The 19,628-nt window shown below is 40.8% G+C and overlaps 1 protein-coding gene across 1 annotated transcript in view; it reads left to right on the top strand.

Moving 5' to 3' along the window:
* The window catches only part of COL24A1 (collagen type XXIV alpha 1 chain), an 826,732-nt gene that overhangs the window by 378,656 nt on the left and 428,448 nt on the right, over positions 1–19,628 (top strand). Inside the window, exons 11-13 of the mRNA XM_085602067.1 lie at positions 8,131–8,184; positions 8,500–8,544; positions 13,701–13,754. Of these exons, the coding sequence (XP_085458193.1) occupies positions 8,131–8,184; positions 8,500–8,544; positions 13,701–13,754 (153 nt within the window). The remainder of the gene's footprint in view (positions 1–8,130; positions 8,185–8,499; positions 8,545–13,700; positions 13,755–19,628) is intronic.

Below are 19,628 nucleotides of genomic sequence, written 5' to 3' on the forward strand. Positions count from 1 at the left end.
TGTGCAGACTCTCACATTGTGTGGCCAGCTGCAGCTCATCGACCAGCACCGTCATCACCACTTGTGTGTGGTGTCATTGTTTACAGTGTGCTTAATTCAGGCAAGCAGGCGTTTTAGGATCTCTGTCAGTAGAGAAGCAGTGGGATGAAGTGACTTGCTGAAGATAACAGTGTTGGTTAGGCCCCATTTATAAACAGTTTTTGTCCCAAGTGCAGTACTTCAGGTGTGACACTAAAATCTGGTGGCCAGTACATTTATTTATTATTTTCTCATATTGTGTTCCTTTTTATGCATAGTGACTATTTACTTTGTCCTGAGGAATGCCCCTAAACCCCGAGTGGGGTCATCTAAGGGCAGAAACATGTCGACCTACTGTAGGGGTATATTTGCAGATAGCCCCTAATCCTCTCTTCTTTTAATCCTGTCCCAGGAGACCTCTGAATAAAGCTTAATCTGCCTTCTGTAGACAGTTTTACCCTACATCCTTTCTTTCATTTGCAGTCTGCCCCTCACATACTCTCAATTTTACCTCTTCATATGAGTTTCCTTAAAAACACCTCAGCTCCTCTTCAACTCTGAAGAGTTGTAGCCCACACAAATGACCTTCCGGCCTTAGTGTGAGGAATGATGAAGCATGTCATCTCTGGGTGAGTGAGGTTTCTTGTCCTAAAAGAGGTTCTTTCCTGCAAATTTGTTGGAACACTCTGACCTACACCCAGACTGCAACCAGGTTGTGGACAGTCACCCATTACTCTTAGTTTCTCTAGATGTACTTTTTGTGAGATTCATACATAGGTACGTTCTCCAATTTATGGCCTCTCCCTATGATCCTTTTTGTGTTCTTGGCACTAAACACTTTCCATAACTAGACTCTGCTTTTACACCACATCATTGTTATAAGGTGTGTTGGCCCAATTGACTCAATTAAAATGAACCTAAATTACAGCTCAAATAATTCACTGATATGTATGCAAAAGGAAAGTCCTGGAATGGAAGGTAATGTTCCATTGACATGAAGCCAGCTGGTCATTCTACAACTGCTCCCAGTGACTTATTTAAAGGGCAATTAGGCGGCTATAGACTGAAGGGAGGACTTAATAAAAGACACAAAATAAATACAATATACAAATGAATGTCTACATTGGTTGCCTGAGTTCTGCAAAGGGAACACTTGATAAAGTCCTCTGCTGCAGATATGATATAAAGTGAACTGCTAATCATTGTATCTGAACAGAGATGTTTTAAGGCATGAGTAAAGTAAGCAATTGCCCAGGGCCTCCATCTTTCGAGCACCCTTTGGAAAATGGACTTTCTCGCTATCTCACTTATGTGTATTTCTGTATCCCCACCTTTAATGTATATTTCAATGTTTGGCTACATAGGACTTGAATTAACAGAAAATTGGTAATACATTTAAAAGTTGTACCAAACACAGTACCCAAAATATTTCTTGCCCAGGGCTCCCAAAATCCCTAAGATGACACTGTGCCAGTTCACAACATGCCAGTGGTCTTACCAGTGCCTATTTTGTACAGATGGTTTCAGATAGTGTGCGGCGCACACATTTTTAGGAAGCAAGTCTTAATTTTCATTGTCAGACTTTGGCCTAGCACATTAGAGACAAAAGTAAGAAAGGGAGAAAGTAGGTGGGAATGAAAAATAACCAGTAGAAGTGGGAAAAACACAGTATATGTGTTGGGTGGAAGAAAGACGCATGACATGGAATCAAAACTAGGTAGCCTTGGTTCTCAACAGTCTCAGAAGTGCATGCACTTTAAAAAAAACTTTGTATTCTATTTCTTGATTGATCTATCTATTTATTCATTTTACAAATAAAGCACTGCTTACTAGTCACATCCAGTTATAATCAGGTATTTACTGTAGGAGGATACAGTACAGAGAGCCAAGCCAAGAATACGTTTTTAAACAGGTGCAAATAGCCAGCAGCGAAAATGTATAATAGTCCTAAAGGTAAGAACACGTTCACCATACTATTCAATGGGGTATTTTCCTGAGGTACAGCTAGAAAAGTGGGTGTGTGTAGAAAAATTGAGAAAATGGTGGGTAGCCAATACGACAGTGTCTTATATCGTTCTGAGAAATGTAGATTGTATTGGGACTAGGAGTACTAGACAAGTTACAGTACATTAACAACCTAAGCGTACGGCGATATGACCTCATGCATAGCTTTAACGGCCATTTATCAATGATGGCATGTATACCATTGTCATACAGCAATTTTGCATAGCCTGCCCCATCCTTTGTTCAATATGTACTAATTTGCATCCTTTTCTGTCCTATGGTACTTAGGCAACACATACCGAAACTATTTTATTTTCTTAGTAGAAATTCTTTACACATGATTATATAATGGATTTTTACTGCTTGCTTATTTCTAATCTTTTAAAATGTTCATATCATTGTTTAATCTTTTTGAATTTATTTATTTCTTAAAAACATCTAATAAACAGTCACTAAAGACAAACCTTCATTTTGTTCAGCACATATTTTCTTTCTTGTAAATCTCACATGGAATCAATCTTGTACAAAGGATTGTGGGTCATCTCATCATGCAAAGTTTGGTTTATTGATTTGAGGTTTATTGCTTCTCTATTGTAGGAAACAAAAATACTCCTTAATCTTCACTAAGATAAATATGATGTGCAGAAGAACTTTCAAGGAGACTGTTTGGTTTGTGGGGGATTAGAAGCTCTGGGATATGAAGCATTTTCACTAACAGAGAATAACATGTATTTGTGAAGTAGATGTTCACCCGTAGGCATCTTGGCGCTAAATAACAGATGTTTATTGTTACCCAACGGTACTCAATTTATTGACCTCAGAAGGATGAAAGGCCGAGTGGACCCACTGGGATTAGAACCCGTGACCATGAGGTCAAACACAGGCCTCCATAGTGGACGCATTAGTCCACTAAGCCACTAAACTTGGCATTAGTCCACTAGGCCACCAGACCCGGCCTTCTACTATCAGGGCTCAACAATTAATGGTATACTAACTTGGATGCCTGAAGGGCAGAATAGGAAAAGGGTAACCTTGTCTGATAAGTTAATCTTTAACAAATTTACAGTTATCACGAAGGCTGGGATAGTATGATATGTGATTTGTAGGTGATAAGAAAAGAATTCTGCAGCTGCATGTGCTCTTACGACATAGTGAAGTACTAATATCCAGCTTCCTCCATAGCCAATGTTGCAAGAAACGCAATATGTGTTAGACCAGGTACTAATGTGCTTTCCTATGTGCTCCCTTATGAACGTAACCAGAGGCTTGAATCTGATCTTTGACTGTAGTGGCAGCCAGCGAACACTACAAAGAAAAGAAGAGAGATGTTCATACATTGGTGTGCTTTTGTGGCTTAATTCTAAAGAATTTGTAGCATTTTAATGAGTCTTTTGATACTAGAAATCAGCAGGGTGTTTGTAATAACCAATTTCGATTCCAAAAATGGCTCAGGTGATATTTCCTAATGGGATGTAGCATCCCAATAGATTCAAAAGAGTGTATTGCTTACAAATAATCTGAGAAATTTGATTTGCTAACCTGGCCCACACCATTAATACCTCCTCCGGGATAGACCGATTTAAGAGTGGTTGAGGATGTTGACACATCAGGTAACATTAGCATACTTAGCTCACCCAGAATAGATGTCTTCACCTCAAATAATGTGCCAGTTCCTTTGTATCACCCAATAGAATATGCATTCTGTGCAAGTTCTTTAAGGTCTTTAAAATAAGAGGAATACTAGATTGGTCTGTAGTATTTACAATCTCTAGAGCCTGTTGTAACTTTAAAAAAGATGTAGCAAAACTCATGTTGTTGCCTCATGAATAATGCCATTGTGGAATGAGCAGATAATAATAGGGAGAAGCCATCCTATGTATCTGCAAATTATTTGTGGGAGGCAAGGTTCATGGGCATCATGTGTAAGATTTAAAGCTCTGCTAATGCTGCAAAAGTTTCCTGACCAACTTTACCACAATTACATAAAATACTAGGGTCATACGGTTGTATCCCTATGCCATTGTACCAAGTACTCATCTATCAGTAATTTCACTCTTAACTATCATGATGTTTGGTCAGGTCAGAGGTTTCTTCTAATTACCATGGTTTTGGAGCTCTTACAACGGCTGTATGTGAATAAATGCATGGAAAGTGGCTCTGTTTCTGGCAATTTTTAAATGTTGTAACACTATTTTTTACAAAATTTCATCAGTATTGGAAAACTCCTCTGGTTGCCAAATAACCAAAATTCCTCCTACTGCAAACACTGAAATTTATGAGCATAATAACTCAACAATATAGGAATGAGTCTCAAGTTCCCCAACCTTAGATTAAGTGACTACCAACTACTTGCAAATGTACCTGAAAGCGGTACTTTCGTTAAAGGAAAGGGGTAATACAACAGAGAGAGTAGGAAGGGGCTATTTATTGTGCAACATTCTGTTTTATTCACAAGACTAACCAGACAGACACTCAACCGCAATGGCAAGCCACATAAACAATCAATATGCTTGATGAATCCTAGGGAGAAGGAAGTGTATTCCAGTTTATCTGGATAACGTTAAACCACATGCAATGGACTATCAAGAGCCTGCTGTATTTCCCTTAACTATTGCAGTAACTCATCTATAATTTTAGTTTGCAATGTCATTGCGATATTCAAACAATCCATCTTCAAATGTAGCCAATTCTGACTATTTTAAAAACAGTTAGATCTTGATCGAATGCTCTGTGCTTGCTTTATCCAAAAAACAAGTCTATTAATAAATCTAGCCCAGGTGGATACGAATACATTGACATTTCCAAAAAGTTAAGCTATCTTAAAGAAGAATCATTAACCGACAATGTAATTTCTCCTGCAAACAGAGGTTTTTCTACCAAGGATTCATCTAAAAACAAAGAGGAATCCTGGGTCATCTTCTAACACATCATCACTGGAAACGTCTAACGGTCTGGTAATAGAATGCTGTAAGTAAACAGCAGCACAAGTTAAGACAATTTTAAAGGGATTAGCATCACTTCCTCAACCATATGAATGTGAAAAATGTAGTAATATGGCTACCTGAAATGGTAATTTGATTTTTAATTACTAATCAATGAATAATCCACTAAATACGTTTTAGAGACAAACTAAAATTAATGAAGGATTTTGTGTCCAGAACAGTATTTTTTCAAAGTAGTGGACTTCAAAGTCATCTTTGTTAGAAATATCTGAATGTTAGCATCTCTAAAAAATAGTTATCAGAGAAATAATTAGTACCTAAAGAAACAATTGTTTTTGCAAGAAAATTCTTTCACATTGTCAAAACATTGAGGAAAGTGCCTGTTCCCAGCAGACATATAAAAGACCTTAACAATGTGGAGTTTGACGAGCTATTCAAAACTGCTGAATCCACAGCAATGAGTAACAATGACCATGGGTGTGTAATTGAGAACATCTATAATAACATCTCCTTTGCTCTTAACATTCCACCAATGAATGTGAAAAAACACAAACTAGTAAATGACAAATGGTTTGAGCACAATTTTGTTATCCTGAAACTACAGTGCAAAACCTTGATGGACAATGGTGTAAATCACAGTCTGAAAGGAACAAACCTGCCTACACGATATGCAGAAGGGCTTACCAAAATGGTATTTGGAGAACAAAAAGTTAGATGTCTGATTGCACTAGTGAGAAATCAAATGAAGGATGTTTTCAACATCTGCATGCAATAGGCTAAATCTGAATCCTTCCAACTGCTCCAGATGCCACAGCACAATACTGTGATGATCTATTGAAATTATTGATCAAAACGTGAAAGATCCATAAGGTAGTGATACATAATGCTTAGGCATAACCATACTGTCCCATTCACTATAATCTGCCAAATTTCTCTTTGACTATTTTCAACCTAATTTCTGAGGATGCTACATACAAGTTACCCACTGCAATCAAAGCATATAATCTGCCAATTGAACAATAACCTACTTGCTGCATGAAGTAAGTCTTCTCCTCTCTAATATATGGCACAACTAACTTGATTAACTCATCTCTGTGAATAAGTATAGTACCTACCCTGTTAAATCATGCAAATATCACTTCACCTCTAAAGAAATCCACAGCTGCCACACAAGTTCTGATAGGCTGTAATCCAATCTGCAACCTGCTACAGTTCAGATTCAAGAAAGTGTTGATCGAAATCAGTGGCTATATGACCTCTAATCAGGCTACAGGCCCACTGAGAGAACAGAGTCAGTGCTGACAGACATCAGAGAGGAACTCCTCATGGAAATAGATGAAGGCCAGAAAGCAAATGTATATTCATGACCTCTCTGCAACAAATGCCACCACTGCCTACAACACTGTACTGATGAGATTGAAAACAATGTTGGGGTTTCTGAATTGCTTTATTTTGTAATGATCAAATTGAATATCTTCTTCTTGTGGACTACAGCATTGTGTTCTTCAAGATGCTGCACTCTCTACCTACTTTTTAACGGATATATGCACTGCTGTTATTCCAGGTCAATTTACAGATGTATACAGGTAGCATTTAAATCTATATCCACCCTATAAAAATCACCAACTACCTAGGCCACATCCAACAACTGTGAGATAGCATCTTGTACCTAAACTGTGAAAAAACAGAAATCCTATTTATTTTAGGACACCAGTCCCCTTCTCTCCTTATTAACTTGCCTGTTAGCTAAAAACTTCAGACTTATTATTGACTTGGAACTCTCCTTCATTCCCCTAATCAATGCAAGTGTTAAGAGCATCAACTTACAGTTGTCTGTGCTTCAAAACATTCTCCTTCTTCAGACCACTCATATCATTGAACCTAGTGAAGAAGCTAAATAATAGTCTACAAAACTAAGCTGACAAGACGTTTCTGAATTTATGGATGTCTGATCATGCCACACTAACCTTGAAAACACTCCACTGCCTCCCTGTGATAAAATTAAAGGCACTGCTGTATCTATCAATCAATCAATCAAAAAGGAGTTTGTATAGCATGACTACTCACCCGTGAGGGTAACAAGGTGCTGAGGGGGAGGGGCTGCTGAACCGTCTGGGTGTGAAGCCAGGTCTTGAGGTCCTTCCTGAATTGGGTAAACAACACAGATTGCCTGTGGTGGAGGGGAAGGGTGTTCCAGAAGGCTATCCACAAGGCCTACTGGAACAAAGATCCAGTGTATCTACTAAACCACCTACACATTACATTTGCAAAAAGAAACTTTGTTAAGCAATGATCCCCCAATAACAAGGCAAATATCCAAAACATGGTTGCTGAACATAGGACTTGTGGATCTCAAACTCTGGAATGCTCTCAACTCCTCAGAGTTACAGCTGAGCCAAACTAACTCCACTTCATGACATGTCCTAAAACTGAACTCTTCCAGAAATATTAACACTGAATACAGTAATTTACATATCATGCTAAAAAGGAAACAGGGAACTCTGAGTAGTTCCCAGGTTTTCGTGGAAAGTAGTTTCTTTCTATGGTGCACCCTACAATACCAGTGACACTCTGAATCTGCTAAACACAACTGTCTTTTTTCAGCAGAGTTTTTAAACACAAGATTAGCGCAGTGCCATTGACGCCGAGCTAGAAAGTGACAAATGCCTTTTTCCATTTTTTAAGTAAAGCATTTAAGCATAGGATTATTACAGTGCCATCCACACTGAGCTGTAAAATTTGTATATCACCATCAATAAATGCAGACTGTCAGTTTCACTTCCTCCTGCCAGACACCAAAGATCCACTGTCTGCTGTATGCTGTTTTTGCAGCACTGGATGTCTGTACAAAAACATTTTGAAGTTATTACAAGATGACAGCCAGCACTTTACAAGTCACCTAAACAAACAAGAATTTGAGGGAGATTGTGTATGCTTTTCCCACAGTAGCATCCTTTCTAGATGGCACGCAACAGAGGTAATAGTGCATGACAAAAAGGGATTGGTTCATGTATTGTTGTTCCATTTATATTCACAGTTATTTTATCCACAAGAGTGAGATGGTGTTGTCTTTTGTTTGTTTTTATCCCACGTTCTTCTGTTGTATGTATAACTGTTTTGTTGTGTTCTAATGACTTTTTAAAAGTCTTGCATGGTTAAATTTTAGGGCTTCATTGGACATCCTGGTGTGGCAGGCCCCCTTGGACCAGAAGGAGAGCGAGTAAGTGTGCTGTTATGAAAACTGTCTTTCAGTAAAATTCTCACTGAGCACACTTGGTAAGAAAAATATTTTTTAAATCAATAGGCACTTAAGTGTTATCAAGTCAAAGTATATTTTGTGACACAAAGTCTTTAAATATGAACTTGCATCCATTTAAAATCATTTACTGCACATGAAAATAAGTTATAGTCCATAGGTTTGATTGGCAAATCTGCTTCACAGCATCATATTCATTAAGCTCTTGCATGACTGGTGTCTGCTCATCATAATTAAGAATACTCTTCTTTGATCTCTTCTTCTTTTCTCTATATTTAGGGTCCTCCGGGACCACCTGGAAGGACAGGTCCAAAAGGAAGACAGGTACTGTATATATTTACGAGCCCTGATTTTTTTGTAGCTAAACGTTTTCCAGATGATATAGTTTATGAAATAGCAATTTTAAAGGAAAGTTTTAAATGTTTAAATGAGAATTGAATTTTAAGAAAGATGAAAGAACTCTAAATGTTTTGTCATTACTGGAATCTACATATGCCCAATCTATCTGCTTCAACCTGTGATCACAATCACGGTTATGTCACAGGGGTGTTAAGGGACATACAATGAAAATAAGATGGCCACCCACACATTGTGGTTATTCAAAATCCCTTTGTTATGCATTTCCCACATAGTATTGAATATCTCTCAAAAACTAGAAAGGTTGGTGTGTTGGTAATGTAGTAAGTGTGGAGAAAAGTAGACAAAACACCACATGGATTTGGTTAGAAAATTATGACCATGCACAGGCGTAGACTATGCATGTTATTTAATCAGTTTGTTGCTAGTCAATTGTTTGGTAATGAAATAACCAGAGGTATTTCAATTGGGTACTCATGAGTATAGAAATATAAGATTTTCAAATTAACAAAAGAAAAGATGTATGTGACATTTCCAATGGTATTTAAAACTCAATTGTATTTTGAAGATACATATATCTCTGGGAGCCGTAGTTCTAGCAAAGTTGATCACGTCATCATACTTGCTGCTATCATATACTATGTGGCAGTATATATTGATAACTCTGTATAACTGGGATGTTTCATGTCACGGCATTCTCATTGATCAAACAGTCAATGAGAGTGAAGTTCGAATTGTCTATATCACTCAGATTCTCACGACGAACAACATACTCTTTATTCACAATTACCCATGTAAAATTGTATAACATCTGTGTCCCCCAAATCATCTTCCCCTTGTCAGGTGAACAACTTAGGAGTTGAGGAGTCGAGGGTGCCACGCACAGCTTGGGCTTTCCTCCTTCAGCCCTGCTACCCCGTGTTATATGAACATTAAAATGCAAAGCGGGTATCCTTTACTCAATTACCTATTTGCCTCCCCGACTTAAATGTAAAAAAAAGTACTGCCACTCACACCACCACCCTCAGCATTAACCTTCCCTCCACCACTCAAATAAATAAATGCAAAGGGATAGCGTCCTGCTGCAAACACCCACAGTCCTGTGAACATTCTTTCCAGGACCGAACTGGCTGTAGCAGGCATCAGACATTTTTTCCTGGGAGACTGAAGGATGAGGCTGGTTTTGCAGTGGTGGGTGCCGATTTTGTTTCTGAATAAAGCTGCCATATTGGCCCACAGTAACAAAGCAGCAGTGCCTCACCCCCCCCCCCCCACACTCCCTCATTGACTGATCCGACATAATTGCTAAGGCTGCTTTAGGTTCCCAGTCTGACCCTGATTGTTTCTCTTCTGAAGCTACACAGTCCATTTTCACAATGCAAACATCCGCGCTTACCAAGGTGTCAATAGGTGGTGCGAGAGTACTACCAGCATTCCCCCACTTAGCGACCCAGGAAGGCCATGGACCGCTGTCTGTTAGAGAGCAGGCTTTGAAGCCTAGTGTTTGTCCCAACCATGAATAATCAGGCCTCAAAACCTTTGTTCTTGATCATGGCTTCCAAAGAACCTTTCCCTAACAAATCTATTTCTGTATCTTCTTTTGCAATGATCACTGGTAGAAATTGTGTTCTAGTCTTTCAAGCAGTTTTGAAAGAATACGTAGACCAAGTAATTTCATGTATGTATTTGACTGCTTTTTCTGGAGCATGTAGCACTGTAAATTGGATACCTTAAAACCCATTGAAAGGCATTGTTGCCATTATGTTTCATAAATGTCAATTTTTTATTTATTACTTAAGTAAAGGGATACAGCAGCTAGTAGCAAAGTACAGTTGTTGCAATCGCATAAGGGGCTGATGAGTAATGGAGATGTCAAGTTTGTTTTATGCAGCACTCCGACTAAAAAAAAATAAGATCCTTTTTATTGGGGTTTCAAGTTCAGCATATAAAATTCAGCTGAGCAGCAACAGACTAGGTGCTTGTATTTCTTCCAAGTGAAGGAAATACCGAGACTTTGAAAGGCTGCAGGGAGCACATCAAAATACCTGTCTGCATATTTTAATGAGTTTATTATTCTAGTCTCTTCCATCACAGGATCCAATATGCAGAAAGCCAGCTAAACCGATGTCGTTTAGAGCATATATTTTAGCAGAAAGATCCATCCAACTCGTAGCTGTATGTATTCAGATCATATGAGTTGGAGGTTAGCAGTGCTTAGTGAAAAGGAGATGAGGAAAAGCTATCCAAAAATTATCAATACACTTAATAATTGCCACTTCGGTATGATGCAACAATTTCTCGACAAAACATAATATAATCACATGAGTCTGAGATTTTGCAAGAAATAGATTTTTTTGTTGAGTATACAAACTATCAGTAAATGCTTCTATTAATATCATAAAGGTGAATTTCGTAAGAATGAATCCAATGTGAATTATATTCCAGATTAATATCCATGGTAAAATATTAACTCAATGGGTCATGAGGATGAAGGATCTCACAACATTTTAAAATAATAATTATTCTGCTCTTGGCACCACTAGGATAAAACTTTAAATGTTTCTAATGACATAAAATACTGGTAAGAGATTACCAGCCTTGTGTGCTTTCTTTGTACTATAATGCAGCTAACACTAAAACAGAGAGTGTCATCTAGGATGAGATACCAGGATGCAGAGAACAGCATCTCAGTGATTGTTTCTCACCAGGCCTACCCAAAAACCATCCCCAAATACCACCAACACTAAGCCCTGCTGACCATTCCAGGAACTGTAGTCAGTAACAAGTGACAAATCACAGACAGGTCTCTATCAAAATTAGCTTACTCTTTTTTTCACTGTATTGATGGTCTCTGTTTTTTTATCTTCACCTCAAATAACTTAGCCGTCCATTATGAAACAGAGCAAAGCATACATACAAGTTAGCATAACTAGACATGTGAGCTGCATATCTCTATTGAAATGAGAAAGTCAAGATCCAATCCTTGTATATAAATCTCCTTTCTTCACCACATTTCTTTTTTGACTTTTTGACCCATAAGGCCCAAAACACTTCTAGCATGGTTAAGGAAGTAACACTGATACCCGGCCTACCATCATTGCTAACTGCAACACTACTAGCCCACCGACATCCACTCCTCCATCTTGCCATTATCGTCCTCAAAGGCATTTGGGGAATAAAACCAAATACCATAATGCCAGCATAAATCAAAGTAGTTTTGACTATTACCTGGAACACAGCTATTCCTACACTGACACAGATCAAAATACTGTCAAGTACTAAGCTCACAGCCCTTCCTGCTGCCATTGCCATCATCCCTCAAAACAACGTCCCCCTTTCAAACGACCATCTGAATCCAGTCTAATCAACTACACCACAACAAGAGCACAAAAAAGGAATCCAAACAGAAGGACTCAATGATCCAAAGACATGACTCACATTTCATTACAGCCACTCATTACTGACCAGGATACAAATCTCGTATCCATTCCCCACATTAGACTGCTTGACATCAGTCTAAAGCTGGATTGCCAGCCTGACATGATAAAGAGTCTGCAAACCACTCTATTCAATGTTTCTCTTCCGCAGCCACTCTCCTTACAGGGCCTGCGGTCCTGAACCCCCCTCCCCAGAAAACACATTACTTGAAAGAACTACTCCGGAAGAGCCTAAAATGCACATCGACCCCAATGTTTTAGGAAGATTCCTCCAAGAGCATTACCTCTAACACACACACAAATATACTGTGATCAAACATCCCACACTGCTTGCTATTATCCTTCTTCCAGAGCTAGACACCATAAAAAAATAAAAAATCAGTCTATGCAAGCAATCCAAGAGGAATCGCCTCCTTTCAGTCCAGTGACCCATTACCTACACATCACATCAAAGCTTCTCGCCTGGACTGTAACTCTGCGGTCTTGAATGCAACTTCCATACCTGCACCCTTTCAAGAATGTGATGCTGTTGCACTAATGGAAATAGGTTCTTGAGATTATCCATACCACTGTTATGCCCTAGCTCACACCATTCAGCACTTTGATAGAAAGAAACATTTCAGAGGGTTACCTTTCTCCACAAGAAAGACCTTCTAAGCAAAGTAAACTCACCCTTATTCCAGTTCCTCGCTGTCATGTTAAAATCACACCACCCGCCTGGTGGCAAAAAGAGTTTTATTAATGGTTTGGTGTTTTTCTTACTTAGGGCATTGGGAAACTCACCTTCTCTTGATAGCAGATTTCAACCCCCACTGGGAAAAAGATGAAGACACCAATACACCCCCTTCTCAAATCCTTCCTATTAGACAAAAACCTACTGTAAAATTGCACATACCCTAATAAAAAAATGGCTCTGCCCTCAACATGATTTTCACAAATACACACCACATACAAAACCATAAACCTCTATGGTTTGACTTGTCAGGACATGTATCCATTCCTTTCAAAAGCCTGACCTTGATTCACCCTAACAATGCTAACCGAAGACGTAAATGGTCAAATCTAGAATATCTTACAAATGCACTGAAAACAAGCATTGGCACATCTGGCTTTACCGGCATAGAGAAATTCACACTGAATTTGTGCCATGTCTCTGTGCAACCTGACAATGTCTGTTCCTCCTATTTCTGAAGATTGTGTGTTTTTTAAAATCCCAAACTTGAAATGCTGATCTTCATTTTCCACACTTGCAGTGTAGGTGCCATACAGCACCACAAGTTTGAAGTATAAAAACAAGGGCACAGTAAGAGGCAGGATGCAAAGGCCACAGTTTGGCTCCAAATCTATCCCCTAGGTGTGCTTTTTAAGAGATGTATGACTTTTTTGGTGCAGTCTGTTTTTATGTGATAGTGTGTCAGCTACATATGCCAGAGTAGCATCACTGAAACTTTATTTTCTATTTAATGTATAGAAAACGTCTGTGGCACTTCAAGGCCTACATCAAAGTAGTTTGGGCGTTCTGTACACAATATCCTAACACTTGTAAAAGTCGAATATTTTCCTCCCTTGTATTTTCTGTACTTGTTAATGTTACTCAGGGGCTTGGAGTGGCTTCGATTACCTGCTCTGTGTTCTGCATATGACATCAGGAGTCATCCCACCTTTTTCTCTCTTTCTCTGTACTAGGGATTTCCAGGGGATTTTGGAGACAGGGGGGCTCCTGGTCCAGATGGCAGTCCTGTAAGTAGCTAAGTGTGTCATTATGTAAATGTTTTTGCATTGCACATAATTTTCCTCGTTTCTATTAATAGCAACCTGCTTCTATCTAACAAGTCAAACAGAATAGCTCTTTACCTTGGAGATCTAACATTATACTTTAGTTTTTATCTTAGGAAAAGTTATCCAGATGCTTTGAATGTCAGTGTTTCTGTTTGAAAGCGGGACTAGATCAGACTGCGATTTGAAGTGTGGTGCTTTTGCAGTCAACAACATTACTTGGCCCATGTCTCCCTACTGTGCCTTGTGCAGCCAGTGATTTGTCTTCTTTTCTCCTTTGATCTTGTGCAAAATATTTCTGTACAGTAGCTTCTTTTACATTCCTCGTACCCTTCGTTCTGTGGGTAACTGATGGCCAGATAGCTGCATGCTTTCGCTGCCACAGGACCTCGTTTTCAGGCAGAGATGCTGAAGAGACGCTTTGTTCAGATGATGTGTCAGAAGGAGATGCAATCTGGTACAGGCCCAGCCTGTCGTCTGGCACTCTAGCGCTATTTTACTGACAGCTTAAACACACTTGGCTTCTCTGACACTAAGCAAACAACAGCTACCTAATTCAACTTTTTGCTACTCAGAAAATGTGTGTCAATCGCCTGGAAATCCAGGGCCTGGTAATTAGAAAAGGCACACATCTGCAACCAGGGAAATATAACCTCACCTGGGTAAGGTAATAGTAATAGTATGAATTTAGGACTCTGTAAGTTGCAAAACTTTTCAGAAGTAAGTACAGGAAACCAATTCAAGCACACCGGGGCATATTGAACAACGTGCCCCAAGGATGCAACGTGCCTGGCCTGTGCTTGTTGTGCCCCTGGGGCACTTTGCTATTACAAAAGATGCCACAGATTGTTGTGCACCCCTTCTGTATTTTGGATCATGCTGGTGCCGCCTCAAGGGTGTGCGCCCTCATTTGGCCTCAAGGCACTCTCTCATGCAAAAGAGGAAATCCTTTTCCTTTACGTCCACAATATATGACAGATTCCAGGGCAGAGGCAAAGCGGTCATTAGCAGGCTCACTGACTATGCTCCACCTGCAGGTGATGCACAATCAGTGTGCCCCTAAAAGGCGCCCCGTATCCTAGAGATCTCTCAGGCACCCGCCTGTGGGTGGGTGCAGTCATTTGCAGCAGCCACCTGAAGATGGATTCTCCTGCCCTCAAAGAGAGACTGGGTCATGTCCTCAGTGAAAGGAAGGTTGCCATTTTCAAACTGCAGATCTGCCTTTCACTAAAATACTGTTCACAGTGTAGGTGCAAATTTGCAACAGCACTATAAGCAGTGCATTTTTAATAAAAAGACACCGTGTCGTGTTTTGTCCCTGGTGCACACACTTAAGGGTGTACTGCAGAGCAGAGTGGAACAGTGTACTCTTTCTGTAAGTAGGCTCCTGGAAAGGGTTGCCAGTCACAGATTTCCAGTTATGAGAGACAAGGGAACCCGAAGGTAATACACTAGGGACCTTGGGCGTTAACTTATTACAAAAAACAGTGGACCCTAGTAGTTGGGGGATTAAGATAAGGATAGACACAAACTAAATAGTATTTATGTCCTTTGTCCAGCCGGACAGGAATTTATTTGGTGATGCACAAAATCAGAAAGTAATGTCAAGGGGGCACAGCCCGTGACCTACAGTGAACAAGACAAAACAACAAATATAGGCAACAACGAGCAAATCGGTCTGTATACTTATAATCAGTGAACAGACTTGATTATAATTTGAGTGACCATTGTACATAGCATTCACAAGCATATTCAGTACATAATGTGTCGACGACGTTTCGATGCCGAAAAACAAAATAAATGGCATCATCTTCAGGACAAATATATAAATCATGTTTGTCTTGGAATTATAAACAATTTGCCTTTCATGCAAGGCTGGTCCTTAAAGCGGGGAAGGTAGTTCAGGTAGAGAAAGATTCCATAGATCTGGCTCCACGCACTCACACTACACGCTTCCGGGTAATCTGCCCACCCCCTACCTAACACGTCAGCCTGTATATCTATCAGGTACCTGGCCGGGTACTACTCCTCCCGGGTTAAGTGGCGCGAGGGTAGGTTGACGGCCCATTCCGGCAACAACCTTTAAGTAAGTGCAACGGCGATACTGCAATACGCCCGGTTGATTGTGATGGGTCATGTGAGTGGTCTGAATGCGTGTCCGCGACTCATGGGGCGATGGTAACAAGTGATTGGAATCCCGCAGCTGAACTTGAAAAGTATGACTAAGACGCGGTGTTGTCAATGCTCTCTTGTATACAAGTTTTGATGCTACATGCTGTCAGTGTACTGCACCAGCTTTTCATCTATCGGTTCTTTGGCGCACTTTGCTTGGCACTCCGTGGGGGCTGGGAGCATCCCAGGGTTCTCGTCGGTTCCTTTTACACCGTGACGGCAGACCGGGTTTGCCCTAGACTCGACTCGTGGTGTGGGCGACTGCGTTGCGGGGCCTTTATTCTGTGGCTACGCATCTCCGGCTGGCAAATACCTTGTCCGGGTTGGCATTCACGATCCATACGCCTCTGGTGTGACTCCTTTTAAGTTTGCCTCGTGGTGCTTCTTTATTTTCTCATTATCCCTCCTGTTTCATGACTCGCATTACTGCAGCTCATATGACGGGATCGCACACGGGCAATATTGTTTTACGTGTGCTGACACTACATGTCGGGCCAGTTGCCCTCCGAGTTTTATTTTGTTTTCCATTTAACATTTTGTTTCTCATTAGGACACCAGAATCTTGGTGTCCCGGTGGCGCCATGGCCACGGATAGGAGCAGGGATTCACACCACAATAGGTGAGTGCCCTATTACTCCTCAATGAAGAAACCTGTTGTCACTTCATAATTACTTCCTTATAGGGAGTACAACACTTCCAGTCTTCTGTTTTATGTAGCTTGTTTTTACATTCACTCTTGGAGGAGAATACCCACTCACTGTATAGGATATTTTGACACTTGGTGACAATGGACGTATACCTGTGCCATTTGGTCGAGGGGGTAATCACTACTATGTGAGATCTACCTGTACAGTACTAATTTTAATCACTGCCTATGCTTGGGTTGCCTTCCTAAAAACTTTCCTTTTTTTCTTAGGTCCCCTTAGACATATGGCGAGATCGTTTTCCATATAACGTGTGGCAGGTAACATTTGTACTCACCACGTTGTGTAGATTAATGACAGTTCAGCAGGTCCTGAAGAATTGCCACGGATCATTAGGACCACCGGGCAAGAAACATGTCGACCACCACAGAAGAGCATAGCCAAGCTGAATCATAATATCAGCCAGCTGCCACTCTGTTTTCATTTTTAATCAGGTGGAGAGCCACTCCTAATAAAATTCTATTTTTGGACTTTCCAACTTGTTTTAACCACACACTTGCATTCACATCTACACCACTAGGTCCCTCTCACACACACTGCATCATACGGCCAGGAACTAAAGATCTCCGCTAAAGAGCCCCTTTTAAGGGTGCCCGTCGGGCATTGCAGCGCCGGCCCGACGAGGAGCAGGTCCATATGATGAAGCATGGCACCTAGCTTGCTGGGTGTGTGAGGACCCTAGTTCCGAAAAGAGGAATTCCTCTTTCTCACGGTCTCTTCTTCACACCTTCACTCCCCCGTTTCTCTGAGGAACTGCATACTCTTTCTTTTTGAAGAGAAAGATTAAGACCATCAGTGGTGCGTCGATATCAGGATATCCAGCGTATTTATCAAGGAAACCGGAAACCGTCCAGATCACGGCTCAAGTGGTGCCGGTTGCAGAATCGCAGGACGCGGCATCTCTGGCGGGGATGACGAGGACGAGTTTAGTGATCTATCTAAAGTCCCTCCTAAACATGAAAAAGTCACTGTCTGGGCCATTTTCCTACCTCCTATATAAAATGATGGAGCCTTCTGTTCCTGTAATTAAAACAAAGGATTTCGCCTCATTCGTTTTCAGGTCCAATTTGTGCATAAATGTAACATATGTGTCTAATACGTTCTGGTGTGCTATCCCACTTTGTGCAATAAGCACCACTTCATCCGCGTAGAGGAGGATGGGGATGCGCTTCTGGGTAATCAATTGGGATATCCTGTGTGGCTTCTAACAGGGGGGCTTTCACTCCATTCTTGCAAATTGAAAAAAGAAATGGGGCTAGGACAAAACCTTGTCGAACACCCTTTTTGTATATGGGAATTAAAATAGATTTTGACCACGAATCTGGCGGACCCAAAGGGCCAACGGCGTTAAATACATTTGTCAGTACCGGGCCCCAAAAATCTGCCTGGTCTAAAAAGAAATCTATTGGGGTGCCATCTGGTTTATTACTGAAGCACTGCAAAAGGGCTTCCCTGGCCTCAGTGTTACTGAAGTGTAAGATAGATTTTAATGGTGACATTGTATATATCTTCGATTGGTTCCCTCCTACACCAAAAAGACCAAATATATTAGAAAAATGGGTGATCCAAGATTCTTCATCTACATGGAAATTTAAATTTGGGTCTGTGGGTGCTTTAAAAAAAGGAGCATTAATAACCTTCCAGAAGTCACAAGAGTTATTTTTGATGGCTGCCTGAAGAAGTTGTTCCCGTGCTTCCTCCTTCAGCATTTTTATTCTGGTCTTCCTAGCCTCTTTATACTGATGGCGCAGGAGCTTCACTTGTTCTACATCCCTAGGGACGATCCTAAATGCCTTACGAAGACTAGATAATGGCCTTGTACAATGTTTGTCAAACCATCTAGGGGCTACAGAGTTAGCAGTGGGGCCTTTTCTGGTTAGTTTGATTTTCACCTTTGCTAAAATTGAGTCAAAGGCAGTCATAACCATAGATGGATTATTGTCCATATCTAAACAGGTCATAAATTCATTATAGCTATTTGCGACCACCGTGGGGATTGTGATAAGTTGGCCTGGTTTATACTGTCCACTAGTTATAGTGGACACTCTGTACCAGTCCAAACAACCCCTTATTGGTTATAGGTTAAAGACAACCTTTATTGAAAGCTATCCTAGTGGTAGCTATGGAGAGCAGCCTTCAGGCTAAGTCTTTAAGGAATGTAAAGCAGCTTGTTTTACCAGTCTATAATCTCTTGAGGGCCTAAATGAAAGACAACCACACCAGGTATATATATAAAATATATGCATTTATTTCTAAACACACCCTCCTAGACTCTTTATCAGGCTAGAGGTCAAAACACATAAGTTACACTTCAAATAGGACAGTAATAAGCACAAATACACGTCAGGCCCTAGGGCCGAGTCAAACCATATACTAAAATAGTGGTATAAGAACCACGACTTAACTAGACACAAGGCCTAGAGCCTGTAGAATCGCTGGGACCCCAAGGAACCACCCAAGGTAGTGACACAGGTGACCCACGGGGGCGGTGTGCAGTGTGAGAACACAGCCGCGAGCTCCCGTTAGCTTCTATGGGGAAAGTCACGGTTAGATTTGTAAAGATTAGGGACACCACTTAGAATTGAGTCAGGACCAAACACTTTGAGACTGAGGAAGTTCTAGGGTCAACACCCACAGGAGCACCGGAGTACTCGTGTTACCTCACCCAGGGAAGCCGGGTGCATAGGTGTCAAATGGTGTCGGGTCGCGTCGTCGATTTCAATGGGAGCTGGCAAAGAAGTGCTGCTGCCGGGAAGATGCGAAGTGTCCGAAGAGATCCAAGCCTGGATCGAAGATGAGAAGAACCTGAAATCAGAGGGGACAGAGTCTGGGTCACTAGCCAGAGACCAGGAAGGCAATAGGCAGATGCCAGACGATGTTGGGTGATTTCAGGTGAAGAAGGTGAAGCTTGGCTCTTCAGCCACGAGGACCAGGAGGTGTCGAGGACGACCAGGAGCTGGAT

The sequence above is a fragment of the Triturus cristatus genome, chromosome 4_2 (genome assembly GCF_964204655.1).
Source record: "Triturus cristatus chromosome 4_2, aTriCri1.1, whole genome shotgun sequence".
NCBI classification, from domain to species: domain Eukaryota; kingdom Metazoa; phylum Chordata; class Amphibia; order Caudata; family Salamandridae; genus Triturus; species Triturus cristatus.